The sequence below is a fragment of the Aulonocara stuartgranti genome (assembly GCF_965226115.1).
Source record: "Aulonocara stuartgranti genome assembly, chromosome: 12".
Lineage (NCBI taxonomy): Eukaryota > Metazoa > Chordata > Actinopteri > Cichliformes > Cichlidae > Aulonocara > Aulonocara stuartgranti.
In genome coordinates, this window is record NC_138948.1 from 2,174,917 (window position 1) to 2,194,546 (window position 19,630).

Consider the following 19,630-nt stretch of genomic DNA (forward strand, 5'->3'; position numbering starts at 1 on the left):
TGTGTGTGCACGTTTGTGTGGATTTGTTGTGGAGTCTGACAGCAGTTAGAAGGAAAGACCCGCCGAATCCCTCCGTCCCACATCGTGGCCACTGAAGGAGCTGCTCAGTGCTGTCAGAGTCTCCTGCATGGGCTGGGAGATGATAGCCTATAAGTCTGTATCCAGACTGTACCAGCCCATCACCGGGTGCAGACATGTAGTGCAGCCGTTGTATGTGTGTGCATGTGTGTGTTAGATATCAAAGCTCAGTTTCACCCATCGGCTGTGAAGGTTTTGTGTGGATGAGTCCATTTTGCTCAGACTGCATTTCTTCAGCTCAGCATATGAAGCTGTGCACCTCAGTATTTACTTGCTTTTTATGATTCTGACATAACAGGTTTACACTTTTCTTCTCAAGTGCAAAATGTAAATTATTTTCATTTCAGTTTTGTATTATGAATATTTTAAATATGCAGAATTTGACTGAAGACGTTTTACAGAGTTGATATGGAAAAGCTTTTGTGGGATTTCATCTTCCATCTGTAAATATGGAAACTGCATGTGATTGTCAATTAAATGACTGCCAGTGCACACTGGAATTACAAATTAAATGATTTGCTCCTCTTCTCCGCTGTTTTCCCCCTCTTCCTTTCTCCCTTTTCTTTTCCTCATTCAGGTCTGTCCCGTATTCAGCAAGTGAAAATAAAAAATAAATAAAATAAACAATAAAAGGTGAATCAAATAGACCCAAGGCTGGGATGGTCAGTTTGGTAAAGTAAATCCGTTGGGCATCTTTCTTCGCCTTTAGACAATAATTCTGATGCAAAAGATCCAAACGGGACAGGCAAAAAAAAAATGCTTTTTAAAAACACTGAAAGAAAATGAAAGTGTTCAAAAAATGAAAGTGTTGATCAAGGGTCATTCTGGCTTTGAAGGTTTGTGTCTCGTTGTGTGTAATTGGGTTCAGCTGTGTTCCCCTCTGGTGTGTCATTCCCTCGTTACCTTGTGTGTATTTATAGTGTGTGCCTGCCTGTGTTCCTTGTCGGTTCATCTGTATTATTTGGTCATCTCTGCTCCTCATTCCCTGCTCTTCATCTTTTCCCTTCCCTCCTTATGTTTCCCCTGCGAGTGATTCTGTGAGTTATCGTTTCAGGTTTTGTTTGTTAGTAGTTTTCCCCAGTTCAGTTTTGCCCTCGCTTTTGTTATTTATCATTCACTGTAAAAAAAAAAAACTCACTTGCATCACCGCTGCTGTCTGCAACTTGGGTCCTCCTTCACTTCTCCACATGACTGCTGCGGCAGCCGTGACAATCGGAGGCAATGTTTGAACTTGAATGTCTCAAAAACTATTAACAATAAAAACCTGAAATTTTCACTGCCCTGTCAGCCACCACGAGATGAGATTCTGAGGCTACCACTGTCTTGGCTTTGCCTAGAAATGCTGTGCATGAAATGTATGCTTTGTGGTCCCATGTTTCTGGGACGCCCACTTCCCAGTCCTACCTAGAACCTGGCCTTCAGTTTGGAGGTGGCACTAAGGCTCACTCCAAATAATGCTGTGCAGTGGCGGTCCTAGCCTGTTTGCCGCCCTGGGTGAACACTCCCTCTGGCACCCCCCCCCCAAATATACCACCACACACACACACACACACACACACACACACACACACACACATATGAAGAGAGAGAGAGTATGCATTGTATGCAAACAGCCATCATAATTCATCATACAATGAGAACAGGACAAATCAACAACTGACAATGACTAATTAATATTAAAATCTGTAACATAATGTGTTGTTTGGAGTTTAGTCTGTTACTGTTAATATTTTTACCATTTCTTCTTGGAGCAACTGTAACCCACAGAGTTTCATCAGGGATTAATAAAGTATTCTGATTCTGATTGGTTCAGGATGACCTGCCATCATCCAATCACACATCTGCTTACCTGCATCTTTTGCTCATTTCACCTCATTTTTCCTCTTTTTTTCTAAACTGAGCACCTGATGGCTTTGAACTTTTCTTGTCCATCTTCCATTGGTTTTAATTTTGCACTCCAGTATGAACACAAATCCCCCAACTCGAGGATCACCACAACATAACCTAACACACCTACACCTTAGTTCACAGATTCACTTTGTCCAAGGTTTATTTCTGGGATTTCACACAACCCAGGATTCAAATCAGGAATACATGATGGGCTTGGATTTACATCATTATGAATGAAATGTGCTCTATTTGGAAGCAGCCGGCCCCTCCCCTTCCCCAAGCAGCAGGCGCAGCTCGCAAACGGAGGGCGCCCTTACTCCCAGCAAATGGGCGATAGAAAACCAATCGGTGCCTGCGACATTCCCAATATGCGCTGGCTGATGTCGGTATGAGTACGAGCTATTTTTTTTATTTTTATTTTTTGCCGATGCCCGTGATGCCGCCCCGGGCAACCGCCCGTGTCGCCCAAAAACCGCTATCAAAAACCGCTACTGGCCCATTAGTGAAACGTGGCATGCTTAAAGCGGACACAAACTGTTGCAGGATGCAAACCACAGGCTCAAAACCAGAGCCGGTAGCAGAATAAGCTGTCCGGCATTGGCAGAGAAGATTTGACAAGTTTTTCATTGGCACAAGCCAAATATTCTGCTGCTCAACCCACAAATGAACTTTCCTTACAAATGTGGCGCCATTTAAGGGGAAATAAACAGGCTTTCCAATGTTTTAATAGTTTTTGCCCTGAACCATTGCTATAACAAGACATTTATATATTCATGTTATCTGTGTCAAATATTAATATTTGTTTGATGATTTGTACGTTTCAGTACATCGCTGCAGCTACTGCTCACATTAACAACATGTTTCCTTCTTTTAAGCTGTTTCTGAGCTTAAGAAACCAGTGAAGCAAACAAGACAGCAACTGTCTCAAGTTAGGCAAAGAAAAAAAGTGGGAACAATTTGGGAAAGACTGTCAACGATATCGTTTTGCAAACTTTGGTGAAACCATATCAAAAACTGTCCTTTGTAAACATTAGGACATTTTGTCTTTTGTCATCATTTACTTCCACAAATCCTCTTTTATTTTTTTAAGCGGACTTCTTTTGTTTGGATGGGTGTGTCAGTTTATCTTACTCATCCAATGTCAGACCACGCCCCCTCAGCTCAGCACATAAAGCTGAGCATCACAGTGGGTTTCAGTGCATTCAGCGTCTGATCAAAGAGGGAAGAAGAAGAAGGGACATTAATCCATCCACAGTGGGTGCTGACAGCCGCCCACTGCACTGGGTAAGAATCTGAGGTCCTATTTTCCTCAATTTTAAAAATAATGCAGTATTTATTTTCAACAGACTATTATTCCTTCAGTAACTACCCAGAGGTCACTGCCCTCACCTGTGGTCACGAGCTCTGGGTAGTTACTGAAAGAATGAGATCAGGGCAGAGCAGCTTTCTGTAAACGGTGGCTGGCCTCTTCGTTAGAGAAAGAGAATATTACACACTGCTATAATTATACATGCAAATGTTGGCACACGACTTGACACATGTAGAATTTATTTCATATTATACTAATGACAAAATATACTAATACAGTGGGATGCAAAAGTTTGGGCAACCTTGTTAATAGACATTGTTTTCCTGTATAAATCGTTGGTTGTTACAATAAAAAAAATGTCAGTTAAATATATCATACAGGAGACACACACAGTGATATTTGAGAAGTGAAAAGAAGTTTACTGGATTTACAGAAAGTGTGCAATAATTGTTTAAACAAACTCTGCTACTACCAGAGGTTGTCTGCACCACACCAGGGCCTGTGCTGCTAGCATAAACCAACTGAGCCTCAACCAGGGCCTGTGCTGTTTTCTGAGGCCATCTCACTGCACTGGGGCCTGTGCTGCCAGCTGGATCCATCGGCACCATCCCAGGACCTGTGCTGCTGGCTGAGGCCATCTGCACCGCACCAGGGCCTAGCTGGACCCATAGGCACCACACCAGGGCCTGTTCTGCTAGCATAAACCAACTGAGCCTCACCAGGGCCTGTGCTGCCAGCTGGACCCATAGGCACCACCCCAGGGCCTGTACTGCTGGCTGGGGCCATCTGCACCGCACCAGGGCCTGTTCTGCTGTCTGGACCCATAGGCACCACACCAGGGCCTTTGCTGCCGGCTGAACAAACTGCATCTGTGTTGCTAGTGCAAGACATCAGCACCACACCAAGGCCTATGCTGCTCGAAAAGCTTATCTGCAATACATCGGGCGCTGTGCTGTTGATTGAAGCCTTCTACACCACATTGGTGAATGTGCTAGCAGAAGCCCTCTGCTAGCAAGCCACCAGGACCCGAACTTTTGGCTGGAGCCTTACTTGCCATCCTAGGTTTGTGCAGCCTATTTAATTCAGCATCAACAATCATTGTGTTTTGGATAATGGCTTTTTTAATAACTTTACTTTGCTTATTGGCCGTGGGGGACTTTTGGACACTCAATTTTTCTAAGATGAGAACATTTAACAGTGACCCCATTCTGCGAGACATGGTTCCCAGATCTACATGCGTCACTGCTGCTATACATCCTGTACAATTTCCAATGTATTTGGAACAGGACACTAATCATTTTGAACTACAGAAAGATTTACCTCATCTTCAAAGCCTTCTTGCTTTGTACAATTACAAAATTAGTTACGAAAAATCCTGCTTTGTGTCAACATTTCACACGTCAAAATCAATAAGTACAAAGCAGAGACTTCTGATCGTCTTACTACTGCTCTTATCTGGTAATGTGCAACCTAACCCAGGCCCTGAGCTGCAATGTAGCCAGACACCATCTGAATTTAAATCCTCACCTGGGCTGAAGATAGTTCATCTTAATGTGCGCAGTTTGTTACCCAAGATGGATATGATCAAGATCTGGGTTCAATCAACAGATGCAGATATTGTCCTCATTTCTGAAACTTGGTTGTCTAAATATATATCTGATGAACATGTTAGCATGGCTGGCTACAATATCTATCGCACCGATAGGTTTAAGAAAGGTGGTGGTGTTGCTGCTTATGTTAAGTCAAAATTTGATGCTACAATAGTTCAATCAGAATCAATTTGCAAACAATTGGAATTTTTGGCTCTGAATGTGAATGTTGCAAAGGGTCTTTGCATAACAGTTGCTTGTTGCTATCGACCCCCTTCTGCCTCCACAGAAGCTCTGCGTTCTTTAAACCTCTTGCTGTCCAGACTAAATTATGGGGAGCTTGTTCTAGCTGGTGACTTTAACTGGGATTGGCTCAAAACTGTTTCAGATGATTTTAAATCTTTTTGTGATTCTATCAGTCTAACCCAGCTGGTCAATTTACCCACTCGGCCGAATCTCAAAAGCCCCGAAAAGTCTACCTTGATTGACTTGATTTTGACAAATGTTCCTCGTAAATTTTCATCTTTGGGTGTCTTTTGTAACGACTTAAGTGACCACTGTGTTGTTGCTGCTATTAGAAATACTAAAGTGGCCAAGTCACAACATCGTATTATTTTTAAAAGAACTCTTAAACATTTTAATGAGCAAGCATTTTATCATGATTTGTCAAACTATGACTGGAAGAAAATAGGATTGATCCCTGATGTAGAATTAGCGTGGGCATTCTTTAAGGATGGGTTTGTGCAAATTGTGAATAAACATGCTCCATTAAGAAGATATAGGATAAAAGGTCGTGAAAACCCCTGGTTCTCCCAAGAGCTGGCAGATATCATTCATGAGCGTAACCTGGCTTGGGCCAAAGCGAGGAAAACGGGCTACCCCAGTGATTGGCTTCTTTTCAGACAACTAAGAAACAGATGTACTTCCTCTATTAAGAAAGCTAAAACAGAATATTATCTGTTTTAGCTTTTAGATAGTGGAAACCTGCAGTCAGCTGGGACTGAAGAAGTCACTTGGATTTTTTTTTTTTTTATGTTCACATAAAACTCCTGAAAGTTCATCCAGTCAGCTTCACAGTTTGCTCTAAACTGAAAACGAGGCTCTGAACATATTTATGGACAAATGTACATTTCTGAGCATGTTTTCTTGTTGGTTTCTTAGTCATTCCAAATGTCTCTGCTTGGAAACTGTCATGGTCCGGGTGAGTGGCATGCCTGTCTGCTGTGTTTCTGGTCTCCTGCCCTGGCGGAGACTGTAGATTGTAGTGGCAGTACTTAAGACCGGCAAGCACTCTTCGCCTGAACGTCTGCTAATCACCGTTAGTGTTTGGCCGCTTACGTTACTTGCTTTTGCTGGTACATGTATTCACTGTATTCTCTGTCTCCAGTTAAATCCACAGACAACGCTCGCAACCTGCCCACAACCAACTCAGTCAGATCGCTGGTCATTTCTGCTACTAACTCCACCACTTCCCAGGTACGAGTCATCGCCACTCCATCTCATCTGCCTGCCTCTCTGATGCACCGTCAGGACCAATTTGGATTCATCACTCACTGACTCACCCGGACCTAGCCTCCTTCCCGACCAATCTCCACCTGCTGACAAGTAAGCCTGAACAAACACATTCTAGAAATCATTTCCACCTGTCTCAACGTAACTCCTCTCCTGTGACTGCAGAGGCCCAGTTGGCACTGGCCCTTGTTTCATAGTGTTCATAGTATCCCAGCACCTGCCACAGTGAGAGACGTCACTCAGTTAACATTATAGCAGTAATCATTCAGCCCTCTTCTCAGCCAAGTGCCAGATAGTGCCCACCATAGTAGTTCTAGTTCATAGCATGTATTCCTGCCCTCTCCTTTGCACATGATTTTCCCAGTCACTAGTCTTCTTGTGTAGTTATTCCCGCAGTGTCATTGTTTTCACTGAGTCACTATAGTACGTCACCTGTATATAGACACTTGTGTGTATTACCGTTTCTTCACTCACTCTAATATATTCTTGCCACGTACATCTTGTGTGTCTGTGTTGAATCGGTTTTGGGTCCATCTGCTCCAAATAGCTCACGCCGTGACAGAAACATCAAAACAAAAATATCTTTTATGATCTAATAAAACCAGACAGCAATGAAACGGGCTGCTGTCAATATTTCATTGTTTCTTCTACAACGCTTTCAAAATTTCATCTTCTTTATGTTTTTATGGCATCATTAACATCTTTACTTTCATCACCCTCACTGTGGCACAGGCACTCAGTTTTTGGGCTTCACCACTAGGCGGGGCTATTTTCTATAATTTTGGGGTAACGTGTCGCTTGAACCCAGTTCACAGTAATACTGGTAAAACCAGAAAATTAATAATTAAAACAACAACAATGAAGATGTGAAAGGGAGGCCTGATTTACACCAACCTAAGAAGGGTTTAACCTTTAAAAAAGCCTCATTTGATACAAACCTCAAACCTTTAAAACAAAAAATCACTTTGTCCAGTGTTACGTCATGATAATATTTTTTTGTTTGTTTTTTACACTGGGCTTAACAGAAGGATGTGATTGGCCACAGGTCCAATTTTGTTGCATTGTGGGAACAACTGAGTCTGAGGATCAGGACCTCAGCCTCCCTCTCATAAAACAAATAAGGCGCTCCAGGCTTTAATGTCATTTAAACATTCTGATAAAACTTTTGGTGAGCTGATAATTCATTTGGAAGACGTGGACTGAGATCCTGATCCTGTCAGAGGATCCTACAGGAAGTAAAATAAACTGGCTTTAAATGTTTACTCCAGGCTCACATACTCCTAACACTCTGTGCCTCCATGCATCACATCTGAAGTGTTACTTCACTTGCTGACTTGTGTAACTTCACCACATGGTTTCAGGCCACAGCAGTATGCAGAGTCCAGTGAGAAAATATTTTGCAGCCAACCTGTTCAAGCCATGCTTAGAGAGAATCCTGTTAAATGCTAATTTCATTCATATGCTAAATTGAGAATTTGAAGTCATCAATGAATGTGGGCAAAACTATCTTGGCTTTATAATTTTGTCGGCTTTTTAAAAGTCTTACCCGTTTATCTGTTTTTTCCTCTCTCTCTCTCCCTTTGCTGACTTCATCAAGCTCCCACTCCTTCTAACGCTCTCGGTCTTTGTGCTGTCACTAAATGGTTCAATGTAGCAGTGAAACAGAATTTACAACCCAGTAAAGGCTTCTTATAATAATAACATTATATCAATATTCTTTTTTTTTTTTTCTTGTTATTATTTATTTTATTTTATTTTCAGTTGTTACAGACATGAGTGAGGGATCGGAAAGGGAGAGAGGAAGGAAAGGAAAAACAGAAGGGGAGAGGGACAGAGAGAGAGGGGGGGGGAGAAAAAAAAAATCTCCTGGATCAGCTGTTGAGAGAGAAAAAGACGAGAAAACAAGCAAAAAAAACAGAGCAACATACTAAACACAACACCATCACATTAATCTAGCTAAGTGTAAACAGCAGTAAATACTAAATATTGAATGTTGTTGTGCAGCACGCAGGACCGACAGCACACAATGTGCCTTGAAGTAGCAGCCAATAAAGGTGTAGTTTATGTCTATGAACAGTGAACACCCGTGTGCACACCTGTGTGGATCAGCACGCTTGTATTCAAAAGGTTTCCCCATGTAATGGTCTGCTAGAGGATGTAGAGAGCCATAGCCCCGCCCCCCAGGGCATGAAGCAGGCATGGAGGAGATCCAGGGCCCAGACATCCAGAGGCCCCAGAGTGCGAGAGCCCAATGAGGACCACCGGAGGGGCATCCGTGCCACCCTCGTGGGAAGAGCTGAGGAGGCACACACAGACACAAACATGCATGCCCACCCGCATGCATACATTATATCAATATTCTAACTGAATATGTACAAATTTGATCCTGTGTGAATTAAAGAAAATCCCAAATAAATTCAACATTTTGCACCCTAACCCCCTTAGCCTTACATAGTTTTTAAATAATCACTGGACATATTTCCCACATAATTAATATGTCTTACTCTTCTTAGCCCAAGAAACCACTGAAGCAAACCAATATAATGAAACTGCCTGAAGCTGGCGACATATCTGTACGTCTGTAAACCGTATTGTTTTGCAACCTTTTAGTGAAACGAACGTGTCAACAACAATTCTTTGTCAATATTAGGACTTGCAAAGAAAAGCGTCTGGACTTCTTTAAGTTACTTGAAGACGTTTCACCTCTCATCCGAGAAGCTTCTTCAGTTCTAAGGTCAAATGGTGGAGAGTCCCAGATATAAACCTAGTGGGAGTTTCCCCCCACAGAGGGACAAAAGGACCCCTGATGATCCTCTAATCTCCTGAGCCAAGGTGTGAAACTGGGTGTGGGTCCCAATCAGCCAGAGTTTTGGGTGAGCTCATTGTGAAACCTGGCCCCACCTTATCATGCGAATTCCTGAGGTCAGATGGCCCAGGATGTGAGTGGGCGTTAAGGCGTCTGGGAAGGATCTCAAAACTGGATTATAGATGGCAGAGAGTTGGTGTCGTAAGCCCCGCCTCTGTTCAAAGATGGTCGCTCACAGTGGACATAGATGGCTTCTTTCACTCCTCTTTCAAACCATCTGTCCTCTCTGTCCAAAATGTGAACATTGGCATCCTCGAAAGAGTGACCTTTGACCTTTAGATGCAGATGGACTGCTGAGTCTTGTCCTGTGGAGGTGGCTCTTCTGTGTTGTGCCATGCGCTTGTGAAGTGGCTGTTTGGTCTCTCCAATGTAGAGGTCTGAGCATTCCTCACTGCACTGTACAGCATACACCACATTGTTAAGTCTGTGTTTTGGCGTTTTGTTTTATCTGAGTGTATGGCTGGGTCTGAAGTACACTGGGATGTCGTGCTTGTTAGTTTTTTGGGGTTTTTTTAAGCAACTTAAAGACGTCCAGACACTCCAAATCACATTTACTCAGGGCCTTCTTGATGTTCTTCTGCCTCCCTGGCTGCTGTGTCTGTGGGCATGATGTTCGCTCTGTGTTGTAGCGTCCTGATGACACCCAGTTTGTGCTCCAGTGGATGATGAGACAAAGATACTGATCTGTATGTGTAGGTTTATGGTACACGTCAGCTTGTAGATGTCCAGCTGGGAGAAATGTGGTTATCCCAGCTGGACTTTTGTCAAAGCTGGGAAGGCGCCAAAAGAAAGTTCCAGCCGATCCGGGAGAGAAGGACAACCGCTGCCCAAGCGGTTTCACACATGTACAAAGTCCATAAGTAGCATGTTACCGTTTGAACACTGGTCTGTATTCTGTAAAGGTTCTTGTTCTTATAACTGTACTGGTTTTGGCTGAGAGGAGCGAGGCTGGTTGTGCTCTTCACACTCCTCGAGAAAAAAACATTAGTGTGTAAACTTGTGACTGTGCGACTTTTAAAGACACTAATAATGTACGTTGTATAATAATTCCACCCTGAAAAAGCAAAAGTTCAAAGAAATTATTTAAAGCTAATAATTGCCAATGCCTGTTGTCACCTTATATAATTATATATTATTTTGTTTTAACTCTTTCTGAGCTTAAGAAACCACCGAAGCAAAACAATTAAGCAAACCTGTCTGAAGGAAGGCAAAAGTGTATATTTAAATTATTGTATAGTTTTTATAATGTGCTATAAGCATGTGTGCACTTTTATAGAGCTGTTTCCAATTTCGTTAAACTGTGTATAATGACAATAAAGGCTTTCAATTTCAATGTCAATTTAAAAAAACTGCAGCGGCATTTCTGTGGCAGCTCGATTGGGAAAAACTGTCAGCGATATAGTTTTGCAACCTTTGGTGAAACTGTGTTGACAACGTCTGTAAATATTAGGACACTGCGTCTTTTGTCAGAAATGCTCTTTCATTTGTTTCAAGCTGTCTCCTTTTTATCCTTTTTTTTCTCGAACACAGTTTGTAGAAACCTTTGAGGTATCATTTTCAGTGACACAGACCAAAAGAGCGAGAGGAGAACTGTTTTTAATGTCACTCTGTTGTTGCACATGAGTCACATGTTCGTGTTCATTTGTGTGTTCTTTTTTTGTTTTTGTTTTTTTGTTATATGTTGTGCTTGTTGTCACTTCTGCTCTAAATGTAACTCAACATGACTGTAAATGAGATTCAGCCTCAAAGATTTCTTGGAGTAAATAACTCTGGGCTCACGAGACGGGGCTCTCTGCTATATTTTGTGGGCGTGGTTTAACTTGTGCTTGTTCATAGTATTGATACTATTTCATAATCAGAATAATAAAACACTTTGTATAGGTGTGTGTGTGTGTGTCCGTGTGTCCATTTATCTTACCCACCATTTTCAGACCACGCCCCCTCAGCTCAGCACATAAAGCATCACAGTGAGTTTCAGTGCATTCAACAGATCAAAGGAGGAAGAAGAAGAAATGTCCTGCTGGAAGAATTTCAGTCTTCTCATCTCATGCGTGCTCCTCTTCATCATCCAGCCAGGTGAGTGATGTTTTCTATTGTAATTTAATTTATTTGTTGATAATTTAAATCTTCATGTAAACAAGCGTAACACAAAGTTCCTGATATTGTTCAGTGCTACAGAGCAGTTGGTGCAGTGTTTGTTTCACTCATCTGTTCTTCACTTCATCATCTGCTGATTTATGCGTCCTGATGTTTGGTTTCTGCTTCAGGTCGTGGTTCTGAGATTATCAATGGGAAAGAAGTCGAGCCACACTCACTGCCTTTCATGGCTCATGTGACAGGTGAATATTCCTGTGGAGGGACATTAATCCATCCACAGTGGGTCCTGACAGCTGCCCACTGCACTGGGTAAGAATCCCATGCTTTAAGGAGCCTCGAACTGTCTGGGGTCTGGATCTCCACCACGCCTACTTCATGTCCCTGGGGGTGGGGCTATGGCGCCCCACACCCACTCTTAGACAGTTACACGAAGAAACCTTATGAATACAAAACGTGCTCACAAACACACACTATCTTTGGTGGCTGCTGCCTCTAAATAATCGTGTGTTGTCGGTCTTGTGTAGCATTCAATATTTATTATTTACTGCTACATGATGACTCATGTTGGTTGTTTCTGTGTTTCTGCTGTGTCTCTCTTTCCTTTGTCTTTCCCGTCCCCGCTCCTCTCCATTCTGACTGTAATAACCTTAAAGTAAAAAAAGTAAATACTGAAGATCGAATGAACTATGACAATCAAGTGGACCAATATGACAAAAACTGTAATGATCCACTTGTGAAAGTCAGTCTGTTGGGCTTTTTTTGGCCTTCAGACAGTCATACTGATTGTTACAGTGCCAAACAGGACAGGCAAAAAAAAAAAAAAAGACATTTCTTATTCTTTAAATATTTATTATATTTGTTTTTAACAGACTGTGAAGAGAATGTATTGTGACCTTCTTAAATTTCGATAGTTTAGAGCTTGGGATCACATGTCTGCACACTTTGATATACTGACTGTGAGTGAGGACATCAACATGATGTTGCTGGATTTATATTTATCGTAGCAAAAAATAATGTCAGCAAACATTTTACTGATATGAGCAGTATAAACATTTTTCCAACTTTACATGACAGGAAAAAAACTAGAAAACAAGTAGACAGGTTTGCTCTTTAACGAAACGAGAACGTGATCACAGTCCAAAAAATGATGCTACACAAAATATGTTTGTAATTTAAATTAATAACATTCACAAACCCAAAGGAAAGCTGTTTCTTAGAGAGTAGAGCTGATCCTCTTTGAAGGTGTTATGTATAACAGCTGCTTCAGAGTTTTCCTCTCTCCTGTAGGCCAGAGGTGGAAGCTCCTCGAGGGCCTGCAGGTTTTAGATCTCACCCTGGGTCAACACACCTGAATCAGATGATGAGTTCATTGCCAGGCGTCTGGAGAACCTCGAGACATGTTGAGGAGGTCGTTTAGCCATTTGAATCAGCTGTGATGGATCAAGGACACATCTAAAACCTGCAGGACACCGGCCCTCGAGGCCTGGAGTCCGACACCCCTGTGCTATATATTAACACACATGCAATGAGACAATTATGATTATTGTTTTTGAACCTGAACTTTTAACTTTTAAAACATGTAAACAGTCATCACGTGTGTGTGTGTGTGTGTGTGTGTGTGTGTGTGTGTGTGTGTCTCAGTATGAATAAGGCGACTTTGGGAGCACACTCTATCAAGAAACGGGAAGAAAATTCTAAACAGATCCGAGAGGTTGTGACACACGTTCCTCATCCCAGCTACACCAGTGTAGCTCTGGGCAACGACCTCATGTTGCTCAAGGTAAGGAGATGATTCACTGTCCAAAAGTAAGTAAAGAAAAAATGCAACATTTTCATATTAAATAAAGTATTTTCTCTTTAGACACATTCACACACATTTCAACAAATCACTGCAGATATTTCAGGAAAATATAAAAATAAATGAGTGAATGACTGATGGTGCAAAAGTTCAGCACAATGCTGCATATTTATGTATATATTAGTGCTGCCAGTGTTAATCTCAATAAAATGACGTTAACGCCAAAACTGCATTAAAGCGGCAAATCTCTAATACCTCGTTAACACAGATCGCCACGCGGGGCTGGTTAGCTCGTTAACGTGTTAGCCACATCATTTTAACAAGATTAAATTAATTGACTTAATTAGATAATTAATAATAAGAATTAACTTAATTATATGTATACTTTTTTTTTTAGCTTAACAAACCAGCAAAGAAAACCGGGGCAGTCAAATGGCTCAAGTTACGCACAGCCAGAGACCCGGCAGCTGGCAGCAGGTGTCTGGTGGCTGGATGGGGAATAACCGAAACAAAACGAACATCAGACGTCCTCAAGTCTGTCAATGTGACTGTGGTGGACAGGCAGACGTGCAACTCTCGTGATTATTACGACCACGACCCTGTTATCACTGATGACATGATATGTGCTGGTTCAGATGGTACAAACGTCGCTGATACCTGTCAGGTACGTATGAAGATTACATGTATTTTTCCTTGTTTGAGGTAAATGTTCATTCAGCTCAACACCTGAAACACTGTCATGTGTTTGTTCTTGCTGCAGGGGGATTCAGGAGGGCAGCTGTTGTGCGATGGAGCGCTGGTTGGAGTCACTTCTTTTGGACGGGGTTGTGGTGTCATTGAAAAACCTGGAGTCTACTCGTTTATCTCAAGGAAACAACTGAAGTGGATCAAGGAAACATTAAAGTCAGCTTAAATGTCATGAAAGCACAGGCGTGAATCTCTACGAGCTTTGATGCTTTCATGTTAAATCTCTCGGTGATGTCTCTGTAGACCATTGTCCATTTTATCATTTCTCATTTTTTAGTTTCTGCTAGCTTCCTCACATTCTGCACATGTAGCGGTGCTGTCACGGTCAGTCGTTTCCACTGCAGGAACTGAAGGCGGGAACATTAACTGGACTGACCTGAACACGTTTTTTAGCCATTCAGTATTAAAAAAGGCACAGCCACTGTGATGGTTTATGGATTGCTGTTTTTCATTTTAGCTGTTGTAATTACACGTGTATACACAACCCTGTATAAGTGTGATGACCTCGCAACGATCACGACAGCTCCAAAAGCAATCTTCACATTTCTACAGGGGAAAATGAGCTTTTTTTACCCTGCAATTTACTGATTTTCAGTCAAATTTTAATTTGTAATTTCTCTTTTTCAATTATTTTTAATTATCACACATAATCCATGAACATAAAACAAAGTGAGTTTATTCAGTCTGTCAGTCATGGTTTGTCACCATCTCCTGTGTTAGAAACTAAAAATTGTGGCCAGAATGTTTTTATGCTGAATTTTTAAGCATAAATTCTTGTGTATTTTATTGCTCTTTGAATATTTGTGCTAAAAAAACAAAAACAAACAAACAATCCTAAAACAACAATTTGTCCTGACACATTTTCTATTCTTTCTACTTTCGAATAAAGCTCGTGGCTCTTTCTTTCATTCATGGTTCTTCCAAAGCGTCCTGTTTTTTGCACCACATACTTCACTCTTTCACACTTTTCTTTTTTCGATTGTCACTTCTAACAACACGTGGCTGCAGTTTTGTCTCACACACAGCCACAACCTCGGGTCACAGTCTTTGATGCAGGGAGGTGTGATGAGCTGATGGAGCTCCGGTGTGTCTCGGCCTCACCTGCCGACGAGCCCAAACCAAACTCCTAAATCTTTCACATTATTTTGCAATGAGGAATTGTTTCAGTCCTCCATTTTTAGTGTTTTTTTATGACCACAAGCCACAGAGCAAGAAGTCCCCTGGCCTGGACCCTGAACACATCACTCACCACAAACATCCTTAAACAACACCCTGACATGATGTGTGTCAGTCTTTAGAGCACAGAATGAAAATGACAATCTAAGCTTAGTTTCACAGTGATACAGACACAAGGAGCGATCCAGTGTCCTGTAACTGTAACCTCTGAGGAGAACAAAAACAGAACGAGGACAATAACACTCGTGCAGAGCGACAATGACAGATCTGGCTTGTTGAGCAATAACCTGTTCGAGGCATTAAACTGTCCATCTGTTCTAACTGCATGATTGACCCTGCTTCTGAATGTGATCACTTTGCTGATAATGCTTTATGCATTTACTTTAGCCTGTTGTGTCATGGTGCACTGTGTGCAGGCAGAGTAGGAACCAAAGACAAATTAAATGAAGCCTCATTGCTGTTACAGGAAATACAAAAACTCAGGCAAGGAGAAAACTGGACACACAGCCAGCTGAGATGATGCAACAAGGAACAGAGAAAACCGGAAAACCGAGGACACAGCAGCTAACAAGACGATGACTAACAGGTGGGAAGACAACTGGAACTAATTACAGAGTAAAGAGACACAATGCACACAGGACGAGAGAAAAGAAACCAACACAGAGACCAGGACTAAGACACGTGACACTGACATGGAGACATGACGGACACAGACTGGACACAGAAAAGAACTGACATCATCAGGAACTAAGGACTAGTCCAGGGGTGGGCAACTCCAGGCCTCGAGGGCCGGTGTCCTGCAGGTCTTAGATGTGTCCTTGATCCAACACAGCTGATTTAAATGGTTAAATGACCTCCACAACATGTCATGAAGTTCTCCAGACGCCTGGTAATGAACTAATCATGTGATTCAGGTGTGTTGACCCAGGGTGAGATCTAAAGCCTGCAGGACACTGGCCCTGGACTAGACTATCATACTCAACACTAAATACCACAGAGTGAAAGTAAATCATCCAAAAGAATAAATAATACATTTAAAAAAATCAAACTTCTGGTCAAAGACTCAGGACCAATATTGAGGATATTATGGCTAACAGTATGGGAAAATTATTAAACAAGATCAATAAAAACTTGGGTAAATGGAGTAAACTAAATTTGACATTGTGGGGAAAAGTGAACACAGTTAAAATGGTTGTGGCACCGCTCATCAACTATTATACAGGAATGCTGCCTATGTGTATCCCGCGACGGATGTTGCAAAGCTACAATAATATGATAAAAGATTTTCTTTGGAAGGGTGGTAAACCCCGTATTAACATAAATCGACTGTCCCAATCTAAGAAAGAAGGGGGACTAGCCCTGCCCAATATAGAGTATTATAGTATCTCTTTTGAAATGGCTAGATTAGGCAAACATTGGGCAGGGAAAAATAATGTAGACTGGATTTTAATAGAACAAGAGCTTGCATCTCCATTCACACCAATTGATATTTTATCACAAAAAGTGAATAATCACGGTAAGACGCAAAACCCTATTTTGAAATTTTCGAAAATGGTATGGTTGGAGGTGCATAAGAAATACAAACTTGTGCCATATGTACAGAAGTATGCCCCCTTGTGGTATAATCCTAAAATTAAAATTGGTAAGCAGACTGTTTACTGGACACAATGGCTGAGAAGAGGTATCAGAACTGTTAGTGACCTATTTGAAGGGGGTGTTTTCATGTCGTATGAGGATATTAAAAAAAAGTTTTGTTTAGAGGGTAACAGTCATTTCTGGAAGTATTTGCAAATAAGAAACTGTTTAAAAGGAGGAGTTACAATAACATGTGAAAGTAACTCGATAGAGAATTTCATGCTACTACCCCCATTTCTGTGCACAGCTGCGAAATGGTATAATATTTGCCCATGGATTAAAAACAATATAAATAAGAGCCTGAAAAAAGTATGGGAAAGGGATCTAGGGCGTACAATGGATGAAGATACATGGGATTCTATATTGTCGAACAATGGATTATACATTAGGGAAGCCAGGGGAAAATTTATTCAATACAAAATTCTTAACAGATACTATTATACTCCTTCAAGGCTGTATAGAATGGGGATTGGTAGAGATGACTTGTGTTGGAAATGCCAACAAGCCAAAGGTACTCTGATACATGCCCTCCGGGAATGCCCGCTGGTTTTTCCAGTTTGGAACACTGTACTGAATTATTTGCAGGGGTGGACACTTTGTAACCTACCCAGATCACCTAAATTATGTTTACTAGGAGACAAAGGAGAGGTGCCGCAATTAAGTAAACACCAGTTTAGAGTGTTAAGTACTGCATTGGTAACATGTGCCCGTGTCATTTTGGAACACTGGAAGGACTCTCATATTCCAACGCTTAAAATGTGGAAAGACAGAATGATTGGGAATGTTGCATGCGAAAAGATGCTGGGAAAAATACATCATGTGACAGAAGCTGCGCTGGAACAGTGGAACAATTTTTGCACCTACATGTCTACCTGACTTGGACATTTGAGTTTAATACAACATATGTTAAAACCTCACTTGTTTTGTTTTGTTGTGTTTTTTTTTTTTTGTTGTTGTTGTTTTTAAATTTATTTATTTTGTTTGTTTGTTTTTGTTTGTTTGCTTCTTGCTTTTGGTTGTTGCATCTCTGTATTTGCTGTTATAAAATGCAAAATCTAATAAATACTTGAATTATAAAAAAAAAAGACTCAGGACCGTGACATGTTAGGTGATGTTATCATTATTCACAGCTTTCAGTTTTGTACACAGTCCAACCGGTTTGTTGTTTGTCACCTGTTTATGGGCCTTTATTTATCAGGCTGCAAACTTCCTGTTTGGGTCCCTTAGTCCCGCTGTAAGCTTCAGTCCAGGTTGCTAGGCAAAAGTTTAATGAAGGAGTCCCTCATGGCTGTTTGCATGTTCCAAACTTTAGAAGGAACGGCACTCTAACTCACATCCTGTCACATGAGCAGTTTTAACTTTAACACGGTCTAAATAGGACACAGGAAGACAAACAGTCCAGGATGATCCACAGCGACAAAACCAGCCTGCTACGTGCACACAGTCTGTTAGAGGTGACAGTGACACTAGGGATGGGTATCGTTTAGGTTTTGTCTGATACCGGTGCCAAACCGGTAATTTTGAAACGGTGCCGGTGCTTAAACGGTGCTCGAACCGATGCTTAAAGAATGGAGAACACACACTTTGTCCAAAACCCTCTCATGTTTAGCTTTTTTTGTCATGGTCCAGAGTCTGTGACTCCATGTTTATGTTTTAGTTTATTGTTATTCTGGGGTGTTGTACTGTCCTTTTTTCACGTTTCGTGTTCCTATGTTCTGTTGTTTGTGTGTGTCGTGTCATTACGTGTATGTGTTCCTGTCTTGTTCTGAAGGTCCTTTTCTTATGTGAGTGTGTTCAGCTTACGTTTCACCTGCCTCGTCAGTCATGATTTCACCCAGGTGTGCTTCCCTCCTGTCTCCCATCCCCTGATTACTGCTGTGTGTATTTAAGCCCTGTGTGTTCTCCTGCCTGTTGCCGGGTTGTCTCCCTCTGTCGTCTGTGTTCGTTCTGTGTCATCTACCTGCGTCTGCCTGCTTTGCCATTTCAGTTCTGTGTTGTGTTTTTTCTCCAGTTTAGGTTTTGCTTTGTTTCCGTCCACACCTTTGAATGAAATGGATGTTACTACACTGCCTTCCCAAGTGACTCCCAATCACATAAGAGTATGAGACAGTGGACCTTTTTTACTTAGGGGTGTACTCACTTTTGTTGCTGCCACCTTTGCTTGGTTTAGGCAATAATGGCTGTGTTTGAGTTATTTTGAGGTGACAGCAAATTTACACTGTTATACAAGCTGTACACTGACTACTTTACATTGTAGCAAAGTGTCACATCTTCAATGTTGTCCCATGAAAAATGTGAGGGGTGTACTCACTTTTGTGAGATACTGTATCCATCCATCTCTCTCACACACAGAGTCAGATTTTAATGTTTATGCCTTTAATTTAAGAACAACTTTATTTCATATTTGGTAAATTCTTTTATTACAGAGACTAAACTCACAATGTTTAAGCTTGAAGTGAGCTCATAGCAGACTCCAGCTGACTGCAGTTGTATTAAAAGCAGTGATGGTTTCTCTGAGTGAAGGAGAGCTGCTGGCAGGAACACAGTTTGTAGGAATACACCCGGAGCGTCTGCAGGGAGAAAAGGAGAAGCTAGAAGCTGCTGTGGTGCGTTTGAAGAGTCTTTGCTTGTAATCGGGTTCATAGAGAGACTGAGGAAGTGACATTTCTCCATTTCTGAATAATCACACCAACACTTGTCACCTTCTCACCAAGCTTATCGCTGATGATCTTGTTGTCTACCCCAGTGTACGTCTTCAGTCGTGTCCCTGATGTCCTTCGGTCTTACCCACAGTGATAGGAGGTGAGCATGGAGTGAATTGATTCAGTGGATCGGTGTGCTTCATACACTTAATGAGTAATCTGTAATCAGTTTCAGCAGAGGATCAAATAATTAGTGTGGCTGATTGAGGGAAATAGAGTTCAGTTATTGTA

General features: G+C 41.6%; 2 protein-coding genes across 2 annotated transcripts in view; one reads left to right on the forward strand and one right to left on the reverse strand.

Annotated features, from left to right (window-relative positions):
* LOC309719139 (GTPase IMAP family member 8-like) overlaps positions 1-19,630 on the reverse strand; it is a 286,835-nt gene that overhangs the window by 17,294 nt on the left and 249,911 nt on the right. The gene's annotated exons all lie outside the window — the stretch shown is intronic.
* LOC309719155 (granzyme K-like) lies at positions 2,894-14,733 on the forward strand. Its single transcript, XM_082555074.1, has 8 exons — positions 2,894-3,252; positions 3,753-4,339; positions 6,254-6,471; positions 11,176-11,320; positions 11,512-11,650; positions 12,983-13,121; positions 13,537-13,803; positions 13,900-14,733. Exons 4-8 carry the CDS (start codon positions 11,257-11,259, stop codon positions 14,050-14,052), a joined length of 762 nt encoding a protein of 253 aa, XP_082411200.1. The 5' UTR covers positions 2,894-3,252; positions 3,753-4,339; positions 6,254-6,471; positions 11,176-11,256; the 3' UTR covers positions 14,053-14,733.